The sequence below is a fragment of the Oryza sativa genome, chromosome 6, assembly GCF_034140825.1.
Source record: "Oryza sativa Japonica Group chromosome 6, ASM3414082v1".
NCBI classification, from domain to species: Eukaryota; Viridiplantae; Streptophyta; class Magnoliopsida; order Poales; family Poaceae; genus Oryza; species Oryza sativa.
The window spans coordinates 9,767,729-9,791,900 of NC_089040.1; the positions used below are offsets into that span (position 1 = coordinate 9,767,729).

The following is a 24,172-nucleotide window of genomic DNA, read 5'->3' on the forward strand; positions in this document are numbered from 1 at the left end:
ATGGGAATAACCAACGAGTTTGGAAAAAAGAGGAAAGTTGGAAAGCGAAAAGAGAAGATCACATCGAAAGAAAAAACAGAGGAGTATGTGGAAAAACAAAAGACAAAAGAGAGGAGCATGTGGAAAAAGAAGTCAATATTTTGGAGACTACCATACTGGAAGGATCTTGAAGTTCGCCACTGCATAGATTTGATGCATGTCGAGAAGAATGTATGCGAGAGTTTAATGGGATTACTGCTTAACCCAGGTACTACAAAGGATGGTCTCAACGCCCGACGAGATCTGGAAGATATGGGTGTTCGCTCGGAGCTACATCCCATAACCACGGAATCCGGCAGGGATTACCTTCCTCCAGCCTGCTACACTCTCTCGAAAGAAGAGAAGATTGATTTGCTAACATGTTTGAGTGGTATAAAGGTTCCATCTGGTTACTCATCAAGAATCAGTAGGCTCGTTTCACTGCAAGATCTTAAGTTGGTTGGAATGAAGTCGCATGATTGCCACGTTCTTATCACACAGCTGTTGCCCGTTGCAATAAGGAATATTTTGCCTCCTAAGGTGCGACACACGATCCAGCGGTTGTGTTCCTTCTTCCATGCAATCGGCCAGAAGATCATTGATCCCGAGGGACTAGATGAACTACAGGCAGAACTTGTGAGAACCCTATGTCATCTTGAGATGTACTTTCCTCCAACTTTCTTTGACATAATGGAACATCTTCCGGTGCACCTTGTGAGGCAAACAAAGTGTTGTGGTCCAGCATTCATGACGCAGATGTATCCTTGCGAAAGGTACCTGGGGATCCTTAAGGGTTATGTACGGAACCGTTCACACCCCGAGGGGAGTATCATCGAGAGTTACACCACCGAAGAGGTCATCGAATTTTGTGTGGACTACATGTCAGAAACATCTTCAATTGGATTACCACGATCTCATCACGAAGGGAGGCTTGATGGTGTTGGTACTGTTGGAAGAAAGACTATTAGGTTGGATCGGAAGGTGTACGATAAAGCTCATTTCACGGTACTACAGCATATGACTGAGGTGGTGCTGTACGTTGACGAACACCTTGCAGTTATCCGACAAGAGAACCCAGGCCGATCAGAGAGTAGGGTCAGGAATAAGCACATGTCTTCTTTCAACGAGTGGCTGAAGAACCGAATTGCCAGGTTGCAGAACTTGTCTAGTGAAACACTTCAGTGGTTGTCACAGGGTCCTGAATGGAGTGCCACCACCTGGCAAGGATATGACATAAATGGATACACCTTTCACACGGTAAAGCAAGACAACAAATGCATAGTGCAGAACAATGGGTTACGCATCGAGGCTGCTAGTGACGGTGGTCGTCGTGATCAATACTATGGTAGAGTTGAGCAAATATTGGAGCTAAATTACTTGAAGTTCAAAGTCCTGTTGTTTCGTTGTCGATGGGTCGATCTTTGCAATGTAAAAGTTGACAATGAAGGTTTCACCACTGTCAACTTGGCTAACAACGCGTACAAGGATGAACCGTTCGTTCTCGCCAAACAAGTTGTTCAAGTGTTCTACATAGTTGACCCGTGTAACAAGAAACTACATGTTGTTCTTGAAGGGAAAAGGAGAATTGTTGGATTGGACAATATTGCAGACGAGGATGATTACAACCAGCACGTCCATGGCATAGGTCAAGAAATACCTCTAGAAGAGGAGGAAGAAGAAGATGAAGTTCAATATGCACGTGTCGACCATGAGGAAGGATTATTTTTGTAATTTATGTACGTAGTTTATGTCTACATGTCTGTTATCTGTATGACTCTAATATGTTCGCAATGATCAATAGTATATTGCTTATGAAATAGTCAAATAAAATAATTAAGTGAAGCACCCACTAGAAGTGAAATAAAATAATTAAGCAAGTATAAGCATTGGAAATAAAATAATTAAATTAGTATAATAATGAAGTGCAATTTCTACTGTTAGTGAAATAAAATAATTAAGTATAACAAAAATATGTAGTGTATGTGGAAATATGTTAAGGAAAATAAAAGAACTAAGTGAAATAAAATAAAATAAAATTGCTGTAGGCAAACTCACCTGTGACGGGCTCTATCTGTGGGGCCGTCACAGGTGACCTCACCTGTGACGGCCCAGAGTGTTGGGCCTGTCACAGGTGGCCTTACCTGTGACGGCTCCACGGTTGGCGCCCATCACAGGTGAGGCCACCTGTGACGGCCCCATAGTTGGCGCCCGTCACAGGTGAGTTTGACTAGGGTTGACCTAGGGTTGGACATCTTCTAGATCGATCCAGATCAGGCACCCACTCACACTCACTCACTCTCTCGACCGCCGCCTCGTCTCTCTCTCTCTCGATCCAGATCCGCCGCCACCTAGACCTCTTCACCACTGCCCTCTCCGCCATCTCCGCCGCCCTCCCCACCGCCGCCTCGACCTCTCCACCGCCCTCCTCGCCGCCGCCCTCTCCACCGCCCTCTCGACCTCTCCACCGCCCTCCTCGCCGCCGCCCTCTCCACCGCCCTCCTCGCCGCCGCCCTCTCCACCGCCACCTCGACCTCTCCACCGCCCTCCTCGCCGCCGCCCTCTCCACCGCCACCTCGACCTCTCCATCGCCCTCCTCGCCGCCACTCTCTCGACCGCCGCGGTCCATCTCCACCGCCATCTCCACCGTCGCCGCCTTGACCTCTCCGCCGCCATCTCCGCCGCCCTCTCTGCCGCCATCTCCGCCCTCTCCACCGCTGCCGCCCTCTCTCGACGGCCGCCGGGACCGCCTCTCAGTCGCCACGCCAGGACCGTCGTCGCCGCCTCCTCCTCTCGACCGGGACCTCCACGGTGAGCCCACTCCCCCCGCCTCCCCTCATTTACTATTGGTCGCCGATTAACCCCCTCTTCTCCTCCTCAGCGCCGCCGTGCCAAGAAGCCGCCGCCGCGCCGCGCCGAGTAGCTGGGACTCGTCGTCGCCGTGCCGAGAAGCCGTGTGCCGTGCCGAGAAGCCGGGACTCGTCGTCGCCGTGCGCCGCCTCCTCTGCTCGTCGTCTCCTCTCCAGGTACCCCTCTCTCTCTCATGCCGATGAATGGAATGGTGCAGTGGATGGATGAATAAATGATGCAATGGAATGGATGAATGAATGATGAACTTTGGATGAATGATGAACTTTGGATGAACGATGAATTTTGTTAATTAAAACTGTTAATTAAAACTTTGGATGAATGCCGTTCAGATTATTGCAACTGTTAATTAAAACTTGAATGTGTAGCTGGTTTGCAACTTGAATGTGGATTTAAGTGCCATTTTGACATGTAACCATTCATGGAGTGTGTACTGCTATATATGTTGTTTTGTTCCCTTTTGCTAGACCTATTGAATTTTGTGGATCATGTTTACATTTAGCTGAAAAAGGATGGATTGATATATTGGCAACAGTGTTTCTAGCTAGGTAGGGTAGCTAGCTAGAAATAGTTTATTAAGCTAGCTAGTTAGGGGTTATCAAACCATCACAGAATACAAAATGCATGGGGAATTTTGGTGGATAGGTCAGTGTAGTCCATGCTGCTGCTGCCACATAAATGATTGTGGGCTGTTTTATTATCTACACTTGCTTGAATTGAATGGATGAATTGTTGTTTACATGAAGTTAGTAGTACTGTCTCCTTTTTTTTTTGATGAAATATATGCATATTTGAGATGTGAAATATATGAGGTGATGAATTTGGACTGTTGTGGATGAAATATATGCAGTATTATAGGAATTAGTCTTTTTGTATTAGATGATTTTAGGATTAATTTTGCTAAATTGGTTGAATTTTGCATGATTTTAACTATATAAATGGCCAGTGATGTTTTATGTTAATACACCCCTGCTACTGCTGTTATTGTGGGCTACTTGTTAATATACACCCCTGTTGTTGCTGCCCCTGTGGAGTATCTTTGCCCCTGCTGCTGCTGTCCAATGTGTTCCTTATTAAATGGCCAGTGATGAATTGCTCAATAAGAACAGATTATCTACACTTGTTTATTTTTTTTATCTATTCTATCTGTTTTATGCATAAGAACAGATTATCTACACTTGTTGATTTATATACCCTTGCTATCTAAGTGAATTTCCCTCTGCTGTTGCTGTTTATGTGACTTTCCCCCCTGCTGTTGCTGTTTATGTGAATCTCCCCCTGCTGTTGCTGCCCCTGTGGCATATATACTCCTGCTGCTGTTGTTTTATGTCAATAACATTCTATCTGTTTTATGCATAAGAACAGATTATCTACACTTGTTGATTTATATGCCCTTGCTGTCTAAGTGAATTTCCCTCTGCTGTTGCTGTTTATGTGAATTTCCCCCCTGCTGTTGCTGTTTATGTGAATCTCCCCCTGCTGTTGCTGCCCCTGTGGCATATATACCCCTAGTGCTGTTATATGGCCCTGCTGTTGCTACTGCTCTAATTTCCTGCACTTGCTCTTTTCTTTATGGATAAAAACAGATGAACTACACTTGTTCTATTTTATGGATAAGAACAGATGAACTACACTTGTTCAATTTTCTTTGGGTTGCTTTTTCCTCCTAGCAGCTGATTTCCTCTTTTTATCCCTTCATGCAAATGATTGTAATTGATGCATATTTCTGAGCAAAACTGAGGCCATATCTTTCATAGTATACCCCGTATTACATTGGATCTAATGCTATTTAGTATAATGGTAGGAAATTTATAAGCTTTTTCGCGAAAATTAGACCATGTCAACGCTCGGCGCAAACCCGCCCTCCCCAACACCTGCGAGGATCCAGGAAGAAGCAAACCCAGCCACGGAGACAGTTGCCGAAGGTCATCCCGCGACAACGGCGGTCCAACAACCCGAAATTCAAGGTAATTTATAGGATAAATTTTCACCACATGACCACATAAATTTTAGCTAGCACTCCTTAGCAAATATTGCCTTCTGTTTGTGCTGCAGAATTGCCGCAGGAACAACATACGTCGATGTCGGGCGGGACAAGTGCAAGTAGGTCTAGTAGAAATCCCCGGTCACAAAATATATGGCCGACCACAGTGCAAGTTATAAGAGAGGTTGACGCTAGTGGTAGGCCCACGTCGCCCAGGACTGTCATTGGAACATGGTCTAACTGCTGCGGGCTAGCGGCACGTGAGAACTTCAGGATCCTCCATAAAGATATCGGGAAGGTCACAGAAGCCGAGAAAGAGCGAGCTTGGACGGCAATGGAGAAATGGTTCACATTTCCGGCTGAAGCAAAGGATAGGCTCAAGCGGAAGGCATTCCAAAAGATGGGCAAAGCTTGGAAGAATTGGAAGTCGAAGCTCTTCACCGAGTTTGTCAACCCTCCCAGCAATCATACGCCGTTCGATGAATACCCTCAAATAACCGAAGCGGTGTGGGAGGAATTCTGCTCTCTCAAGACCACCCAAGAGTTTAGGGAATCAAGCGAGGCACATCGCCTACTGCAACAGCGGAATGAGCACCCGCATCGGCTGGGCACCGCAGGGTACATCGGCAAGGAGGCAATATGGGCCCAAGAAGATGTAGCCGCTGCAGCAACGAATGTCCCTGCCCCGTTTTCAGACATCCCTGAACAAAGAGCTCGCAACTTGGCGCGGGCAAGGGGTAAGGTCAACCCGGACGGCTCTGTCACATTTGAGAACAAAAGTGATGCCGTCGTCTATCAGGAACTGGTGAGTTTACTACTTAACCTAACTAATTTCCGTTCGTATAAAGTACAAGTTCGTATAAACGACTATCTTCTTTTCTAGTTGGGCTTGGTTGCTGAACAAGCTTCACAAAATGAGGTTGAGTCCGCGCCGAAGAGGCGCGAAGATGACATCCTCACAAAGGCGCTCGGAACCAAAGAACATCCTGGCCGAACTCGGGGAATTGGTAGCGATGTGCCCTGGAAGCATGGACTCCCTCGGTACAGCTCCCAATACAGGAAACGGAAAGTCTCCAAGGAAGAGAGGGACGCTCGTTTGAAGGCCGAACTTAAGGTTGAGGTCATTCAATAACTAGAAGCTAGCATGAATGCAAGGGTGGAAGAAAGGGTTAACAAGGTCCTCGCCGACATGAATATACCCCGAGTCACAACACCTGCTGTGCAACCAACTCCTCGTGTACAACACGACGCGAGTCCGTCACAGCATAGGAGTAGTTGTGCATCCACAGAGGTGCCGGCCCCTGGTCTCCCGATCGCACCACTAGCTGCAGTGGACCACATTGAGGTAATTGTTGTTATCTGATCCATATCTAATAAAAGACATTTACACGTTCCAATGTTAAATTCAAACTTTCACCTTATGCAGGGCGCAGCACAGTGTGTCCTACTAGCGAGAGTCCACCCAACTTTCGCTCCTGAAGTCGCTGAGGGCATGGCTTTCAAGCCCTCGGTTACAGACAAGGTCCACGGCGCAGACCTACTAGCTGGGTATACCAAGGTGTCCATCGATATAGTAAAGGACACCTGGTCAGGCTATCCGCTGCCCGTGCCCCCAAATGATGAAATCATGACTTTGGGCGATGCGCGCAAGACGTTCATACAATGGCCCAAAGAAGACATAGTTGTGAAGATGACTCCTTGTCCAAGTCGACCGACGGAGCTTACACCTCCGAAGTCTAAGCTATCAATTGAGGCTCCCCGTGGACCGGCATTGTCAGTACCTCATTCTCCCGGTGGAGCTGATATGGACTTGGCAGATATAGCTCAAAGCTTGGCTCCAATAAAGACCACAAGAAAGGCCGATAGCTCCCCACCACTTGTCAAGGGCCAGAAGCGTGAACGCGGCAAGGGGAAGGTCGGGGAGTTGGCGCCGGAGCCAAAAAGGGGCAAGGTTGCGACGTCGATGCCGGTGAGCAAATCGGGGAAGGTCGTGAGGGCGCCAGCCCAATTTGAGCTAGGCATGCCATTGGTGGAGGACAATGTGTTAGCCGTGATGGGTATTGCTTGCCGAGAGCTACATAAGCAATACATGGAGCTAAGCAATGCCAAGCGGAAAATGAGGGAGTCATCTATAGTTAGACATCACGACCACCAGCCATTCCTATCGTCGCCTGCCTATATAACTATAGGCTTTGATGACCTCTTCGACCTTTTCAGGATCCGGAAGTTGGACACTGGTCTTCTAAAATGCTACTCCTTGTAAGTGCATACCTTCTATACTTGTGATATGATTGGACTATATCTCCTAATTAAATTAGTTTTAATACGTAAATATTTTAAGGTTGTGTTGGATCGAGAGTCGTCGCCATGGTAATCAGGTTGGGTTCCTTGATCCATCCATGGTGAATGAGGTTAATTTACGATAGAGCTTCACTGAGGTGGTTGACTATGTCAACCGGTGTTTATGGGCCCATCAAGACAAGGAGTACATCATGTGCACACACAACCAAGAGTAAGAGGACAATACCCTTCGTGTATATTGTTTTTGAAGTTAAGGTTCTTAGTACTAACGCTACATAACCACTGCGCAGGCGACATTGGATTCTCCTAGTCATTGTACCTAAGTGGAGTAGGGTTACCTACCTTAACTCCAATAAGTCCAAAGATTATGATTTCAGTAAAATCACCAAGGCCTTAAATATGGCTTGGGGCCCATATGTGGAAAAGGGTGGTCGGCACAAGGAGGGCAAGGACGAACTTTATCATGACACCAAGTTTGCATGCGCACAACAGATCGGAGACCAATGTGGTTTCCACGTGTGCCACAACATGTCAACACTTCTAAGAGAGGTGAAAGATTTCGACCCTGAGGTTGTTGCTAATGGCGAATAAGCTCATTTCAATACCTACATTGCTATTCAAAACGTGCTAATTAACCTCTTATTTATTAAACAGAAAGGTAGAGCTGGCTTCAAGATCTCACCCATCAACCCCCCCGCTATCAGAGGCGAAGTGTGCGCCTTTATTCTTGCAGAAATAATGAACAAGAAAGGACGTTTTCATGCCAAATAGACTGATGAACTTGGCTAGATAATTTATTGTGATGTAAAAAAGATGTTTTTATAATTTCTGGCGATGTAAAAAAATTATGTTTTTATGGACTACAATGTAATTTACTTTCATATGTGCAATATTTATGGTAGTTTACTAAATTGTCATCACATTTGATCAACTACGATTTACGTTGTACTATTCATCTGTTTTCTCCTTTTTTTTCTTATTGACAGGTTGTGGAGGTTCACAACGAACAGAATACAAGAAATTTTGGTAATCATTTGAGGACTTTCATGGGGTATGAATTGTTTCATGGGGTATGAATTGTGTGCTATAATAAATTAAATTGTTGCATATGTGATGTTGTAAATTGTTGCTTTGTGATGGATCTGTGATATGTGATGCATCTGTGATGTTGGGCAGGTGGGGAATATGTGATATGGAGGGGGGGTGACTGGCACCTGTGATGTTTCTGTTTTTCAGAGGGCATGGCTAGCAATTCCTGAGGCTAGCCAATATTTAGCATTTATTTTTTTTTCTGGAATTAACTCATCAGTGACGGTTCGGAAGAAACATCCGTCACAGGTAACCTCACCTGTGACGGACTCGCAAACGTCGGACTGTCACAGGTGACCCACCTGTGACGGGCCTTTACTTTCGGGCCCGTCACAGGTGGGTCACCCTGTGACGGCTACTATATACCGGAGATCATCACCTCTGACGGGCCTTTATTTAGGGGCTCATCAGAGATGAGACACCTGTGACGGGTCCTAACAAGCCCTAGGCTAGCTGAGACCAACACCTCTGACGGCCTTCTATTAACTTGCCCGTCAGAGGTGGATGTCACCACTGACGGCCGGCCACCCGTCAAAGGTGACTGGACTTACCAGTGACCACTGATCACTGACCAAGCCCAAAGCCGTCAAAGGTGAGGGTTTGGGCCCGTCACAGGTGACCTTGACCAGTGTAGTGATGAGTCATTCTTCATGGCTACTTATATGGCAAGGAGCTTTTACAGTAGTTGTGTATTAATTTGTTGTACTTTTGTAAGGTGTGTATTATACCTAATAAAGGCGCAAGACATTTTAATCTAAGGATTTCTTTAGTAACAACAATCCAGCCTAAAGATACGGTATTAAAGATGTCTACAGGATTAGTTGAAAAAGGAAGCATCTCTTTTCAAATTAGATATGTGTAGTAGGTGGGAGGGTAATATGTGATCTTGAGTTCGAATCACACATCCCACATATTTTTTATGACTTGGTATGTATCTTTAGTACCAGTTATTTCAACTGGCATGAAAGATCAAGATCTTGAGTCTCGATTTGTTGGTCACGGCTGTTATAACCGGGATTAATAAAGGTTTCCAACCGGTATAAAAGATGGGTTCTTTTCTATAGATCTTGATCTGCCTGTCACGTTGTTATAACTGGGATTAATAGAGGTTTCCAACTGGTATAAAAGATGATTTCTCTACTAGTTGTAGTGCCGCACAGACTGCCCACACGACCGACACGGTACCACACACGCACGGCGCATGGATTCTATATAATTCGTCGGTCCCGCTTTTTTATGTCGTGCTAATGAGCTATTCAATCAGTCTCGTGTTTTTATTCTGTGTTACGTGTATATTTCCACAATTCTCCCAAAGACATATCTATAACTATAAAACCGAAATGGAAAAACACATCATTCGAACGAAAAAAAAGGATACCTCCGCATCGCCCTCTTGCGCGGGTGGCACGGAGTGCGAACCCTAGCCCCCGCTGCCTCCTCCCTTCCTCTCCCACCCCTCGCCGCCGCCGGAGCGCGCCGCCGGAGTTCCGCGCGGCCAGCCGTGAGGGCGGCGGCGAGGCCTTCCCCCGGCGACGCGACGACTCAGCGCGAGGACGACGACGCGGCGCGCGATGGGTGGGCGACGGCGACGGCGACGGCGCGGCGCGAGGCTTCGGATCCGGCGGTGCCACCACCGGATCTGGCACCCCCGTGGCCGGATCCGGCGCCCTGCCGCTAGACCTGGCCGGCGGCCGACGGGGTGGAGGCCAGAGTGGGTGCGGCGGTGCTGGCCCGACGGAGCTGGCCCTCCCACGGACTGACTGGAAGGGAGGCGGTGGGGAGCGCTGGACCCGGTGCCCGGTGGCGGCTGGCGGCGCAGGCTGCAGCGGCGGCGGGCCGGCACGACCTCGTCGGCGCCACCCCCCCTCTCCCCACTCGCCGGTGATGGCTGGGCATGGCGCACCGATCCGGGACCCTAGCGGCCGGATCTGGGGTTGTCGCCTCGTCGCGCGGCGCGGTGGACGGCGGTGGCATGAGCGGCGCTGCGTCGAAGCGGCCCCAGCTGGCATGTGCCTCGGGCGACGTGCGCCGGCGACGACGGCAATGGTGGTCGGTGCCCCAGCCCTCGGTCGATGCTCAGGGGCCTGCGTGCCTCCAGAGATGCCGTGGCTGGTGATGGCACGACTTGGCGGTGCGTCCTGCGGGTGCCGTCGCCACCGCCCCCTCATCGTCCCTTGCAACACCAACCTCTTCCCCTTCCCCTCCCCCTAGTATTCTCGTTTGTGTGCCCTCTACCCCCTAGTTCCAAACATCCTGGTGATCTTGCCCTTCAACTTCTTCTCAATCTGGCGTGCTTGTTTGGAAATTGTGCTCCTCTAGCAGCTCGGATTGCTGCGGTTCTATGCCCTCCTTCAAAAGTTGCCTTTGATGTTCTTCCTCTGTGAGAATCCCCTTAGCCATTTCCCCTTCTGTCTAGATCCCTGCTCGTCTTCACCCTCTTCCTCCAGATGTCCAGGACCGCAAGGATCAGTGTTTCTCCCTCCTTTGAGGCTTCCTTCCCTTGAAGGGCGTTGGAGAAAGTTGATCTAACAAGCAATTTGATAAAGCCTGATTGAAGAAGACTTAATGCGGGTGGCCTCGAGCCGCAACCTTCAGTGGCCCTCCCTCCTTTGGGGCTTCCTTCCCCCAAAGGGCGTTGGCGAGCTCTGATCCAAACAGCAACAAGATCAAGTCAGCTTCTTGATGGCTTCATGTGGGTGGCCTTGGACTTCAACAGCTTTCCCTTGCCTCTCTTCTTTTCCGACAAGCTTGTGGCTGTGTGAGGAATTGGATGTTGATTAGTTGGGGTTTAGCAGTAGGTTTTGGAATTTGGCAAGATATTTTTACAGGTGTCGTTCATCAATTGTAATTTTTTAGGAGGTTTTCTTTCTCTGTTCTCTCCTCGTTGTATTTCTCCGTGTATTCTGTTCTCCTATCCTCCAGGGCCCCTGCGCTTGCGTAGGTAAAGCTTGCCCTGTGTAAGATCATTTGGCTCAATATATTCAGGTGGGGATTCTCTCCCCCCGGTGATTTAGTCAAAAAAAAAAACTATAAAACCGTTAAAAATAACATATATTTTCAATTATTTTCCTCCAGTACAGCACTAACGAGCCTTCAACCCTTGAGAGCATCAGCAACTGTTGGCAAGGCCTCACTATCGTGTAGATGCACCCTAGCACATACTGCCGTACTGAGTGTACTTAGCTTTTGACCATGATCAACAAATCTTAGACCTGAATTGCACTGCGCAATGGCAGCATCAAGGCTGGTGACTATAGGCAATGGTCACAGGGGCGGATCCAGAAACAAAAAGTTGGAGGGAGGTTGAGTACACCGATATAAACACATAATCTCAGTATTAAACTATGCTAAAATGCTATTATGAGACCTTTAGCACCTCCTATCTTATCAACTATGATGAAAAAATTGAAGCGGGGCTTAGGGGGGTATCCATGGGTTTTGTGGGAGTCCCCCCTGCACCCACGTTGGATCCGCCCCTGGCAATGGAGTTCCCTCTTGATGGCCTTAACATTTTTGAAACAAGTTCTATCAGCAGCGCGCTGTGGTATTCTCCGAAGCATCCTAGTCCTCTAAATATTTTGCACCGGAAGATTACGATATGCAAATGACATGTTAGGAGCCATTGCAGAAGACAATACAACCAGCATTGTATCTCATCTCAACCTTTCCTGAATGCAGATTTGCAGAGTCAGGCAAGATGCAGCATGTTCCCATTTTATAGTAGGGTCTGCCAGCTGAAATGTACGATTGGTTAGATCTGGTTGAGCTACAATTAATGTCCACTGATTTAATTTTTATGCTACCTGTCCGAGCATCAAATACGTACGGAGATAATCAACAAAAAAAAAAAGTTCTAACATTGAAAACTGTTGTATAGAAAGCCATGTTGACAGAACCAACTTTTTATTACTTCATAAACTAGTAATTATCTATATGCCACCTACACGGTTAATTTATTTTATTTAAAGTGTCGCAGAAAAAATGCCTGTTTTGATTGAAAAATAGTGGCATATGCAAGGTGTTAAAACAACAAGTACTAGCACGGTGATGCCATCGTCTATGGCACGCCTCACCGCGGATCACAGACGATCTGCCGAGCACCCCTGCTGCACCACGGAAACTGGGCGGAACGTTTCACATAATTCCATGTCTAAGGCTCAATTCCACTGCAGCATGGGAATGGCTACCACGGTTGGCATATGGGGTGAAGAGGTTTTTTTCTGCATCTAAGACTTGATTATGAACAGAGTTCAAGTAGAATCATGCCTTCTGGTCCTACTATTTGCACTAACATATGTCATATTGTCATTGCAGAAAATTCTTCGCTAATATTGACTATGGGATGGTGTTGGACTGTGCGTATATATAATCGTCATGTTTTTCCCCTCCAACTTCTCCCAGATATGGAGGAAGGAAGGAGGTATCGGCGCGCGTGTCGCTGCTCCATGTTTGTAATAGTTATCCAGAAAAAGTAGTGCATTTGATCCGGTTCAACTAGATCACCTTAATTCGTTCTACGGACATTTCTCATGTACCCGATTTACCATCTATGCTTGCTATATAAACGAGAGACACATAATACAAAGGAACACACACTGCAACCATACATGCAACTGGTACTGACTATACCGAACTTTCTGACTACACGGGCTTCACAAGTTATGAACTGGTTATATTTATATGGCTCTCATTGTTTTTTTATTTGGAAGTAATAGTATTTTAATAGAAAATCATAAAATTATTGTCAATAAATGCCCCATGGTACCTTGGAAGGTTGTTAAGGATCCATGCTATCTGTATGCTGTACTTTTTTCTTCTGAATGGCAGTGAGCAATTAATGATAAATTTTATAAAGGTGGAAAAATAGCATATTTTACAAGATCAACAATTAAGTTATGATTATCAAACCCCAAGCTGGGTATTACAAACTCTGAAACAGAAAAAAAAAAAGAAAACAATGAAACATAGCACCCATGCTGAGAAAGGCACACGCTTGCCTAAGCATCACTCTGTTTTGAAACAAAGCAGCCTGTTTTCATACCCGCCATTCATTCTCTATCAAATGGACTAGATCTAAGGCCCACATTATGGCTCTATTGAATATCCAAGCATTTCAATCGTTTCAAATCATCCAACTGATGAGGATTCCTGAATCGGAGACTCAGCTACGTAATTCCAAATTTTGCTTCTAGTTATGCACCACTAGTCTTCGAAGTTCTCATAATCCCATGCCTAAGGCTCAACCGTCTGCAGTATGAGAGTGGCTACTGGCTAGCACGGTTGGCATATGGTGCAGAAGAGGTTTTTTCTGCATGGAGCTTGATAAATCTCAAGATTGTTCGAGCGGTAGTAGCGTGCTTTTGTTTTCTGAGATGCCTCCTAGTCCTACTATTTGCATCAAGAAATTACTTTGATTGTTAAGAGATATCTAGTGTCGCTGTGAAATACTCTTCAAATTCCCTAGTACTGGCTATTGAATAGTGCCGGTATGTACGAGCTTAGATAAGTGTCATCCATATCCCCTCCAAATTATCCCAAACCCAGAAGAATGGACAAGGCGTGGTTGCTCCCAATTTGTAGTAGGACAATAGGAGTTTAAATAAAGGAAGCGGAAGAATGATTCATTTGATCTGGTTCAACTAGAGCACACTGCAACCATGCATGTGATTCGCACCAAGCTTTCTGGTTACTCAAGCTTCAAAAGTTTTGGACAATTTATATTGATGTGGTTGTGACTTTTTTCTTAAATAATAGTATTTTAATCAAAAACCATAAAAGTATTATATATCATGAAATAAAATCACGGACATTTGACAAGGTCGACAGGGGTCCCATAATACCTTCAAAGGCTGTTAGGGATCACTGCCCTATGGTGTACTTTTTGCAAGGAAATTAAAACAGCCTCCTTTTAAATCCGTCTTTCATTGTGGTTAGATGGACCAACTCTAAGGCTAAATAGTGGTTGCGTTGAAGACCTTCACATTTCTCTCCGTTCAAATCATCCTCGTTGCGAGAATTACTCCCAAATCGAATAAGTCCACGATCATATTCCGGAACTATGCTTCCAGTTCTGCAAACCCGGCAGGTCACCCGACAGGCAAATCCTCACAACCCAAACATCATTTGCATAACCACAGCCCGCAGGCTGCAAAGTGGTGAGATCATGATTTTCTGATCCATGTTGCACTGTGAGCAGATGATTCCTGGTCCACAAATAGGCCAGCCCATACGACTGAGAGCAGCCAACTCTTTTCCCCAGCTAACCTCACATGTGATGAATAAAGGCTCTTGCGAATTCCCATTTCATCGCGATGTGAGGGATGAAATATCCCTATTAGATGAATGGCGCAAGTTTTTTGATGTCGTAAAGGATATCGTGATGCTGGGTTCTCCATTGCCTAGTCCTACTCCTACTACAGTTTGCACGTTATAGCATTTGGAACAATGTACATGTAAGGTTATGAAATCTCACCCCATTTATCCATATTTGAACGAACTTGCACATGAATATCACATATCACTTGCACTACAAGTTTTTTCTTTATACAAATGGTATGTACTATTTGAATCACTTTTTATATATTTCGATCGCACACTATGTAGAATTGCATGTCAAACTATTTGAATGTCGCACACAATGTACACATGGGTCTCGCAGGCAGCCTGTAACACCCTAGAAACTACAATGCTAGGATGCTACTACCTCCTCCCCAAAATTTTACTACCTAATATAGGATGAGACATTTCCCAGGATTACGGAACTGGTCAGGAAGCCTGTCCATATTTGTAGCCCTAGGAAATGTCCCATTCTATACTAAATAGCAACATTTTGGGATGAAGGTAGTACTAAACAACCATACATTTATGCCAAACATTGCAAATTTCGGCAGCACCTCTTCTAAAACATAAACATTCTCGAAGCATCAAACCAAGGTATAACATTGCGAATAGCCAATATCATAGTAACAATGAGAAAAGACATACAAGAGAATAAGAAAATAAGTTCGACTATCAGGTTCATCTAGTTTAACTTAACAGTGGTGCATATCCTTTATTATTAAAACATGACAACTTTAATATTAAATTGGCAATGTGAAGTGCAGACATGCTTCTCACATTATATTGTACTGGAAGACTGTAGAGCTGTGAATATAAATCTAAGCCAGCAAATTGCATTAATAAAATATTTGAACTACAAATTCATTAGAATGGTTTAATAAAAACAAAAACATAAGGTCGTAGGAAACCATTTAATGTTCATAAGTTCATAGGTCACGATAAATCAAATCTTCATAACCATGGGAGAAAGAAGCCTTGTCATGATGAACTCAGTAGAATATATGACTTTCATATCCTAGAATGCAGAAGCGTAGAAGCAATATATCCTGCCTTCACACCCAACAAGGTGTGAAGTTGCATCATATTACGGCAATATATGATGTTCTATCAGTATGGTCCCAATCTTGGGTTTGTGACATAACTCCAAATGCAATGCACATGTGATGTGAACGTATGATGAATTCTAGAGTAATAATATCAAAACCACAATGATCCATTGGAAATCAGTATAACATTATTCTTAACAACAACATAAAGCCCGATCATAAATAGTGTAGTAAAAGTAGACATCATTTATTTAGTTAAGTAAACACTCACTTTCAACATATATTACTATCCTGGTTATTGATATATAATTTCAAACTAAAGGTAGAAAAATAACAGGCTAAAACCGTAGAAAACGACCACTAGATTCACTTGCCAATAATAGACAGGAGATGATGCCAAATAGATCTGAAGAACCACCACCTATTCACAAGCCAACATCAGCATATACACTCAAACATGCATATAAAATAATGAATAACATGATTGGCCTCACCCATAAACACACAAAAACAAGGAATGCCACTTGGACCATAAACAACATGGTTGCTTCACATACTTCTTTATTGAAATCTAAAAAGGCTATATGATTGCAAATAAGTACATTTGGAAAACCTACTTAACAATATCTACAACCATTATGTAGAAAGCATGTTTTTATTCTGCTATTTAAATGGCCTATTTCGCACTTGAAAACAGGTCTCAAAATATGCGTAGAAAATTAGATAGGATATACTAAAATAGATATATCCGCAGTTCTACACATCCAACCTCAGCGTGTCCTTTACCATGATGAATCATGGAAATCTTAAGAAATAATCTACAACTGTGTCCACAGGACCGAATTGATTCTGTTATTTAACCCTCGAAAAACAATTCAATATATACTGCTGTCCTGATTTCGTTAGAAAAGAAAACAGCTGACTTTCAACATTGATTTCTCCAAAAAAAAGTCCAATAGACTATCACCAAACATGGTTAAACACTTAAACCTAGAACTCACTCTTAACAACAAAGACACCGTACCTTTATTGCAAGCAGATGCTGCACTTCTCGAAAACAACTCAAAAACGGATTTGGGGACTTTGTGGATTTCCGGGTAATACTGTAGTAAAGGGGTTAATTGTAAAATTACCGCTCTGGCGAGATACAGACAGGCTAAGTGCAAAAGTGATGCCTATGTGGAGCGCCACATTGGTGGTCATCCCCGGTTAAACGAGGTTTAATTTTCAAACCAAGATGATGGACCTAGATGTTTAATTTTCAAATTCACGGACCTAAGTGACACCTTCTCTCAAGTTTAATGATCGGTCATGTATTTTATTCCTTTCTAAATAAAAAGCAGAAATTCACGTCCTTGTGAGAGGTGACGCGCTAACAAGTTAAGATGCCAACCCCTGTCGCATCTTAATAAGTATATGGCCATTGTACATTGATGAATCGTTAAAGGAACCTTGGCACCATTAAAGATATACTACATGGGAGGATTCACTGATAATAGAATAAAAGGAGAGTTTGGGAGGAAAATATATATTAGTGTAGAAAACAGCTAAAGATTTAAGATTTCTGATGAAATTAAAGCCTAAATACTGAAATTCATTGGCGCAAATGTAAAAACTTTCACCTCGTAATTCGTGCAAAATTTCCCTCAACAGTCCAGGTCCAACCATACCTTAGAAAGCCCAATAACCTACCTTCATCTTCCAAAAAGATGTCGCAGAATCTCTTATAAACTGCCCCCTCCGGCAGGCAAGTAGCCACCTCTGGCTCTGCGTTCCTCCCTCTTCCTTCATTTTCCCCGCCCTTTTCGTTTTGCTTTCAACTTCCTTTGGATAACAGTTGATTCCCCCCGCTATGCACCAGCTCGAGGTGGCATGAGGCGACGGAGGGCATCGTCGCCTTCAAGAATTGCATGTTGGGAATCACTCCCTCTCTATTGTGAAATGCAAATCACTAACATAACACTTGTTTGTTTTGATAGACACACAAATAACAAGCAACACGAGAAGCAGTATTTTTCGGTGATGCGGCAACTCACTGCTCACATCATTTTCTTCTTCTTTTATAGACTCAAAGTACATGCATAAGATAACCACTAGCCAACTTAATTAGTTCGCCGAGACTTGTGCCATACTGCAACGTGCAGATGCCATGCAGTTAACCCACTAACTAGTACCTATTCTTCAGCCTAGAAATCACTTCATGGCCATTTGACCAGGGCAGCAAGTGCACATGCACCTCTACACGTCCCAAAATACATGGTTTCATGTAGCCGCTAATCACACTAGCTAGTTCTACATGCTAATGAACAGCCTTTACACATCGTAGATATATATCGGCAGGTTCGTCTGGGCGCATCGCGCAGCTTACAGCAAGCACGTTTTCACACGTACTGGCTCGGAATTCATTTGCTGCCACACACTATTACCTATTTACCTTGTGCAAGACCTATACAAACTACATGCAAACAAAATATAACAATGCATATGAAGACAAGATTATTGCTAACATTGCAGTTGTTGCTGGTTGCTCGCTGGACGTTGGCTTCTGCGGCGGCAGCGCGTGGTCTGCATTGAGAAGGAAGGCGTATGGCAGCGGGTGGCGCCAAGCACAAACTTCTACCCTAACCCTAGCTGTCCCGGCACAAAAACAGACCCTGCTGGCACGGGCATGGTCCGTCACCAAGCCTCTTTAACACGTTGCCGAAATGCCGGAATATTCCTGGATCGATCAGCCACCAGTTCCAGTGACTTTTTTACGCACAGGTGTAGCTATGCTTTTTTTTTTTTGTTGTTGAAAAGAAACTGCTGAGTACAGTTGTGCCTACTGAAATTTATGAGGGTATTAGTAACTTCCTATATGGTTGCTCACGAAAATATTTCACATTTCTGACAGTACACGTGTACCCTCAATTCCCCAGCTTCTAGTTTGTTCCCTGTAGATCTTTGAGAATTTTTATTTATTTTCTGTATCGCTAGAAAATGTTTTGCTATGACTGAAAGAAAAGTGGGGGAACACGCGCAGACAGCTTTTGGAGGGACTGTTATCTGTTCTTTATTGAATTATTATGCTGATCCACAATGACGATCCCTTGTATTTTGTTTCTATTTATCTCTTTTCCAAACTACAAAGTTACTTGGTTTATTTGCTGGTTTTCTCCCAGTTTATATATATCGTATATATGTGCAAATTTTTTCCTTCTATTAATTGTTGTGGAATAGGTTTATTTTTATTATGCAACCCCTTTGCTACATGCATAGTCTAGAGGTTATCTACGAAAAAGTGAAGACACAAGAATATGGGGTGAGACTCTCTTCTCATTCTTTTCTCTAGCACCAAGTACACAATGAGTAGCTACTCTCCTCCTTATATACCCCTATTTCGTATATGGAAGGTTTCGGTGTAGGCCAAATTAGTATATATGGGTTGGGTCTTCATGGGCCCAATCCCATAGGTTACCTAATAATTCGCTTCATGTTTAGTCACTGCCTAAGGTGGCGTTTAAATCTCCTAAAGATGAATATAAAGATAAAGATTAAGTGTTTCACGTAAAATGATATGGTAATAACGTGCGATTAATTGAGTTTTAATTATTACAAACTTGAAAAATGATTAATCTGATATTTTAGAACAACTTTCATATATAAATTTTTCACACGAAACGCACTGTTTAGCAGTTTGAAAAGCATGCCACGAAAATCCAAAATTTGATCAACTGCTTGTAGTGGAAACGAACAGGACCTAACTAAGCAGCTATTTCAAGCTTTCCTTGTAGATCTGATTCCTTAACTGTCAGCTCAAAGTTAGATATGCAAATTTGTCACGTAATTCAGGACCATGTCATGGAAATTGTACCTATTGAATACTAATTTTCTCTCTCTTTTGTCATGCACGTTGTATTTTTTCAGAACAATCAAAGCATTGGCCAGTCCTTCAAAGATTTACACTGTCGTATTTGAGCAACTAAATCATTGAACTCTATTTCTGTCCTTGACTGTTTATAATATCTCACATAACATATTTCCATGCACTAAGTTATTGCTGCTTTGGGTCATATAAAATTTATGAATTGCAGGAACATATAAAATCTTGTTAATTTCATATGCATTCAATAGAAATGTAATAAGATGAATCTTGAAATCTGTCAAACATAATTATGAATTCTTATAGTTGATGTTAACATGACATTTATATATTTACCATGTTATATATGTCACATTTATGTTAACTTCTATTATTGTATAGTAATTAGCTCAATTATTGCTGATCTTCAATTCTACATGCTACGAAGCAACATCTAGACATGCTAAATGTGCATGCAATGAAATATTTAAATTTATTCAGCATGCTGGGTTAAATGTTGCATGCCTGCCTCCTGATGGAGAAATTAATCTGCAACGTTGCTTGCCTTAGAGAATTGGACTCTACTATGAACTGCCTCCTTCATGCTTTTGTTCCAATTATTTCTATGGTTCGTGATTGTGTTTTGTTTCTAATTACAGGGTACTTGAACAAAAAGCAGTCAAGACTGAGCACTCACTACGCCAGATCCTCACACCTCTGACGGGATACCTGTGACGGGCAAACGAATTGGTCAGTAGTGACCATTACCTTTGACGGGTTATACGGGATGCCGTCACTGGTGAGGCATCTGGCCGCGGCCCGTCACAGGTATCCCCTCACCTGTGACGGGCCGAAAGGAAAACCCGTCAGAGGTATACCAGTGACGAGTTTTTCTTCCAACCCGTCACTGGTATCCCCCCACCTGTGACGGGCCGATACATTAGAAGCCGTCAGAGGTGATGGGCCGTCACCTGTGACGGCTTTCATTTCTGGCCCGTCACAGGTGAGCGGATACCAGTGACGGGCCGTTGAATAGAAGCTCGTCAAAGGTATGAGCAATACCTTTGACGGGCTTTTTTTATCTAACCCGTTTGAGGTGTGTTGGGTCTATAAATACCCCCAAACTGCCAACTGCTTTCCATCCCGACCATTGTACTGTTCACAAATCGGTTGGGAGGGCAAGGGGGCGATTTTTTGCTAAAATTCAAGGTAAAAAACACATTATTCTCCATTCATTCTCAACATATCGATCATCATTTATTTTTCTTCGTATGTTGTTGATTTCAGATGGATCGTAGATGGATGTACTATGCGCATCGTTCGTCTACCGAGTATAGAGAGGGGGTCACTGAATTTGTCACATTTGCGGATAATGACAGAAAAAGTAGGATGAGCATGCACATGTTGTGCCCATGTAGGGACTGTAAGAATGAACAGATGATCGAAGACAAGGATGAAGTGCATGCTCATTTGATAATGAATGGATTCATGAAGAAATATACCTGCTGGACCAAGCATGGAGAGCAAGAGGCACCTGATGTCGCAGCTGAAGAAGTGTTGGATCAGGATGTAGAGAACACCGCCGCAGCTCGAGAAGGCATGTTCGTACCTTCTCCTTTAGGTGGAGAGACCATAGATTTGGACACTCAATGTCTATCTACAATGTTGCATGACATTGAAGACGCAGAGGATAACGACAGAGATTATGAGAAGTTTAGTAAGTTGGTGGAAGATTGCCAGATGCCGTTGTATGATGGATGCAAGTCGAAGCACAGCAAGTTGTCATGCGTGTTGGAACTGATGAAGCATAAGGCTAGTAATGGCTGGTCGAACAAGAGTTTTACAGAACTCCTTGAGCTGTTAAAGGATCTGTTGCCAGAGGGGAACAATTTACCTCAGACGACATATGAAGCGAAGCAAGTATTATGTCCGTTGGGCCTGGAGGTCAGAAGAATTCATGCATGTCCGAACGACTGCATTTTGTATTACAAGGAATACGCTGACTTGGATGTCTGCCCTATCTGTGGGGGATCAAGATACAAACGAGCAAAGAGTGAAGGTGAAGGAAGTAAGTCAAAGAGGGGAGGCCCAGCAAAGGTGGTGTGGTATCTCCCAATTGCGGAGCGCATGAAGAGAATGTTTGCGAACAGGGAACAAGCTAAGCTTGTGCGCTGGCATGCTGAAGAACGGAAAATCGATACTATGCTGAGGCACCCAGCAGATTCAGTGCAGTGGAGGACAATCGATAGGATTTACCAGGAATTCTCAAATGACCCAAGAAACATGCGTTTCGCAATGTGTACGGACGTCATTAATCCTTTTGGTGATTTGAGCAGTCGTCACAGTACATGGCCAGTTCTGCTTGTTAACTATAACCTTCCTCCCTGGTTGTGTTTCAAAAGAAAGTACATTATGCTTGCCATGCTCATTCAAGGACCGAGACAACCTGGCAACGATATCGATGTGTTCCTTGAACCGATAATCGATGACTTCGAAAGGCTATGGAATGAGGGCACACGAACATGGGACGCATATGCACAAGAGTATTTCAACCTCCATGCGATGCTGTTTTGTACCATCAACGATTATCCGGCCCTTGGCAACCTTTCTGGCCAAACTGTGAAAGGGAAATGGGCGTGTTCGGAGTGTATGGAGGAAACAAGAAGCAAATGGTTGAAGCATTCACACAAGACGGTCTACATGGGTCACAGGAGATTTCTCCCAAGGTATCACCCGTATAGGAATATGAGAAAGAATTTCAATGGACACAGAGATACAGCCGGACCCCCGACAGAGCTAACAGGGACAGAGGTGCACAACTTAGTGATGGGAATAACCAACGAGTTTGGAAAAAAGAGGAAAGTTGGAAAGCGAAAAGAGAAGAGCACATCGAAGGAAAAAACAGAGGAGCATGTGGAAAAACAAAAGACAAAAGAGATGAGCATGTGGAAAAAGAAGTCAATATTCTGGAGACTACCATACTGGAAGGATCTTGAAGTTCACCACTGCATAGATTTGATGCATGTCGAGAAGAATGTATGCGAGAGTTTAATGGGATTACTGCTTAACCCAGGTACTACAAAGGATGGTCTCAACGCCCAACGAGATCTGGAAGATATGGGTGTTCGGTCGGAGCTACATCCCATAACCACGGAATCCGGCAGGGTTTACCTTCCTCCAGCCTGCTACACTCTCTCGAAAGAAGAGAAGATTGATTTGCTAACATGTTTGAGTGGTATAAAGGTTCCATCTGGTTACTCATCAAGAATCAGTAGGCTCGTTTCACTGCAAGATCTTAAGTTGGTTGGAATGAAGTCGCATGATTGCCACGTTCTTATCACACAGCTGTTGCCCGTTGCAATAAGGAATATTTTGCCTCCTAAGGTGCGACACACGATCCAGCGGTTGTGTTCCTTCTTCCATGCAATCGGCCAGAAGATCATTGATCCCGAGGGACTAGATGAACTACAGGCAGAACTTGTGAGAACCCTATGTCATCTTGAGATGTACTTTCCTCCAACTTTCTTTGACATAATGGAACATCTTCCGGTGCACCTTGTGAGGCAAACAAAGTGCTGTGGTCCAGCATTCATGACGCAGATGTATCCTTGCGAAAGGTACCTGGGGATCCTTAAGGGTTATGTACGGAACCGTTCACACCCCGAGGGGAGTATCATCGAGAGTTACACCACCGAAGAGGCCATCGAATTTTGTGTGGACTACATGTCAGAAACATCTTCAATTGGATTACCACGATCTCATCACGAAGGGAGGCTTGACGGTGTTGGTACTGTTGGAAGAAAGACTATTAGGTTGGATCGGAAGGTGTACGATAAAGCTCATTTCACAGTACTACAGCATATGACTGAGGTGGTGCCGTACGTTGACGAACACCTTGCAGTTATCCGACAAGAGAACCCAGGCCGATCAGAGAGTTGGGTCAGGAATAAGCACATGTCTTCTTTCAACGAGTGGCTGAAGAACCGAATTGCCAGGTTGCAGAACTTGCCTAGTGAAACACTTCAGTGGTTGTCACAGGGTCCTGAATGGAGTGCCACCACCTGGCAAGGATATGACATAAATGGATACACCTTTCACACGGTCAAGCAAGACAGCAAATGCACAGTGCAGAACAGTGGGTTACGCATCGAGGCTGCTAGTGACGGTGGTCGTCGTGATCAATACTATGGTAGAGTTGAGCAAATATTGGAGCTAGATTACTTGAAGTTCAAAGTCCCGTTGTTTCGTTGTCGATGGGTCGATCTTCGCAATGTAAAAGTTGACAATGAAGGTTTCACCACTGTCAACTTGGCTAACAACGCGTACAAGGATGAACCGTTCGTTCTCGCCAAACAAGTTGTTCAAGTGTTCTACATAGTTGACCCGTGTAACAAGAAACTACATGTTGTTCGTGAAGGGAAAAGGAGAATTGTTGGATTGGACAATATTGCAGACGAGGATGATTACAACCAGCACGTCCACGGCATAGGTCAAGAAATACCTCTAGAAGAGGAGGAGGAAGAAGATGAAGTTCAATATGCACATGTCGACCATGAGGAAGGATTATTTTTGTAATTTATGTACGTAGTTTATGTCTACATGTCTGTTATCTGTATGACTCTAATATGTTCGCAATGATCAATAGTATATTGCTTATGAAATAGTCAAATAAAATAATTAAGTGAAGCA

General features: G+C 44.2%; 1 protein-coding gene across 1 annotated transcript; it reads left to right on the top strand.

Moving 5' to 3' along the window:
• LOC136356972 (uncharacterized) lies at positions 1–24,172 on the top strand. The gene is made up of 2 exons (XM_066311696.1): positions 1–1,044; positions 23,354–24,172. Exons 1-2 carry the CDS (start codon positions 1–3, stop codon positions 24,056–24,058), a joined length of 1,749 nt encoding a protein of 582 aa, XP_066167793.1. The 3' UTR covers positions 24,059–24,172.

Coding starts and splice junctions, on each gene's coding strand:
- LOC136356972 (XM_066311696.1), top strand. CDS start 1: ATGGGAATAACCAACGAGTTTGGAAAAAAGAGGAAAGTTGGAAAGCGA. Junction 1,045..23,353: donor TACTACAGCATATGACTGAG/GTGGTGCTGTAC, acceptor CATATGACTGAG/GTGGTGCCGTACGTTGACGA.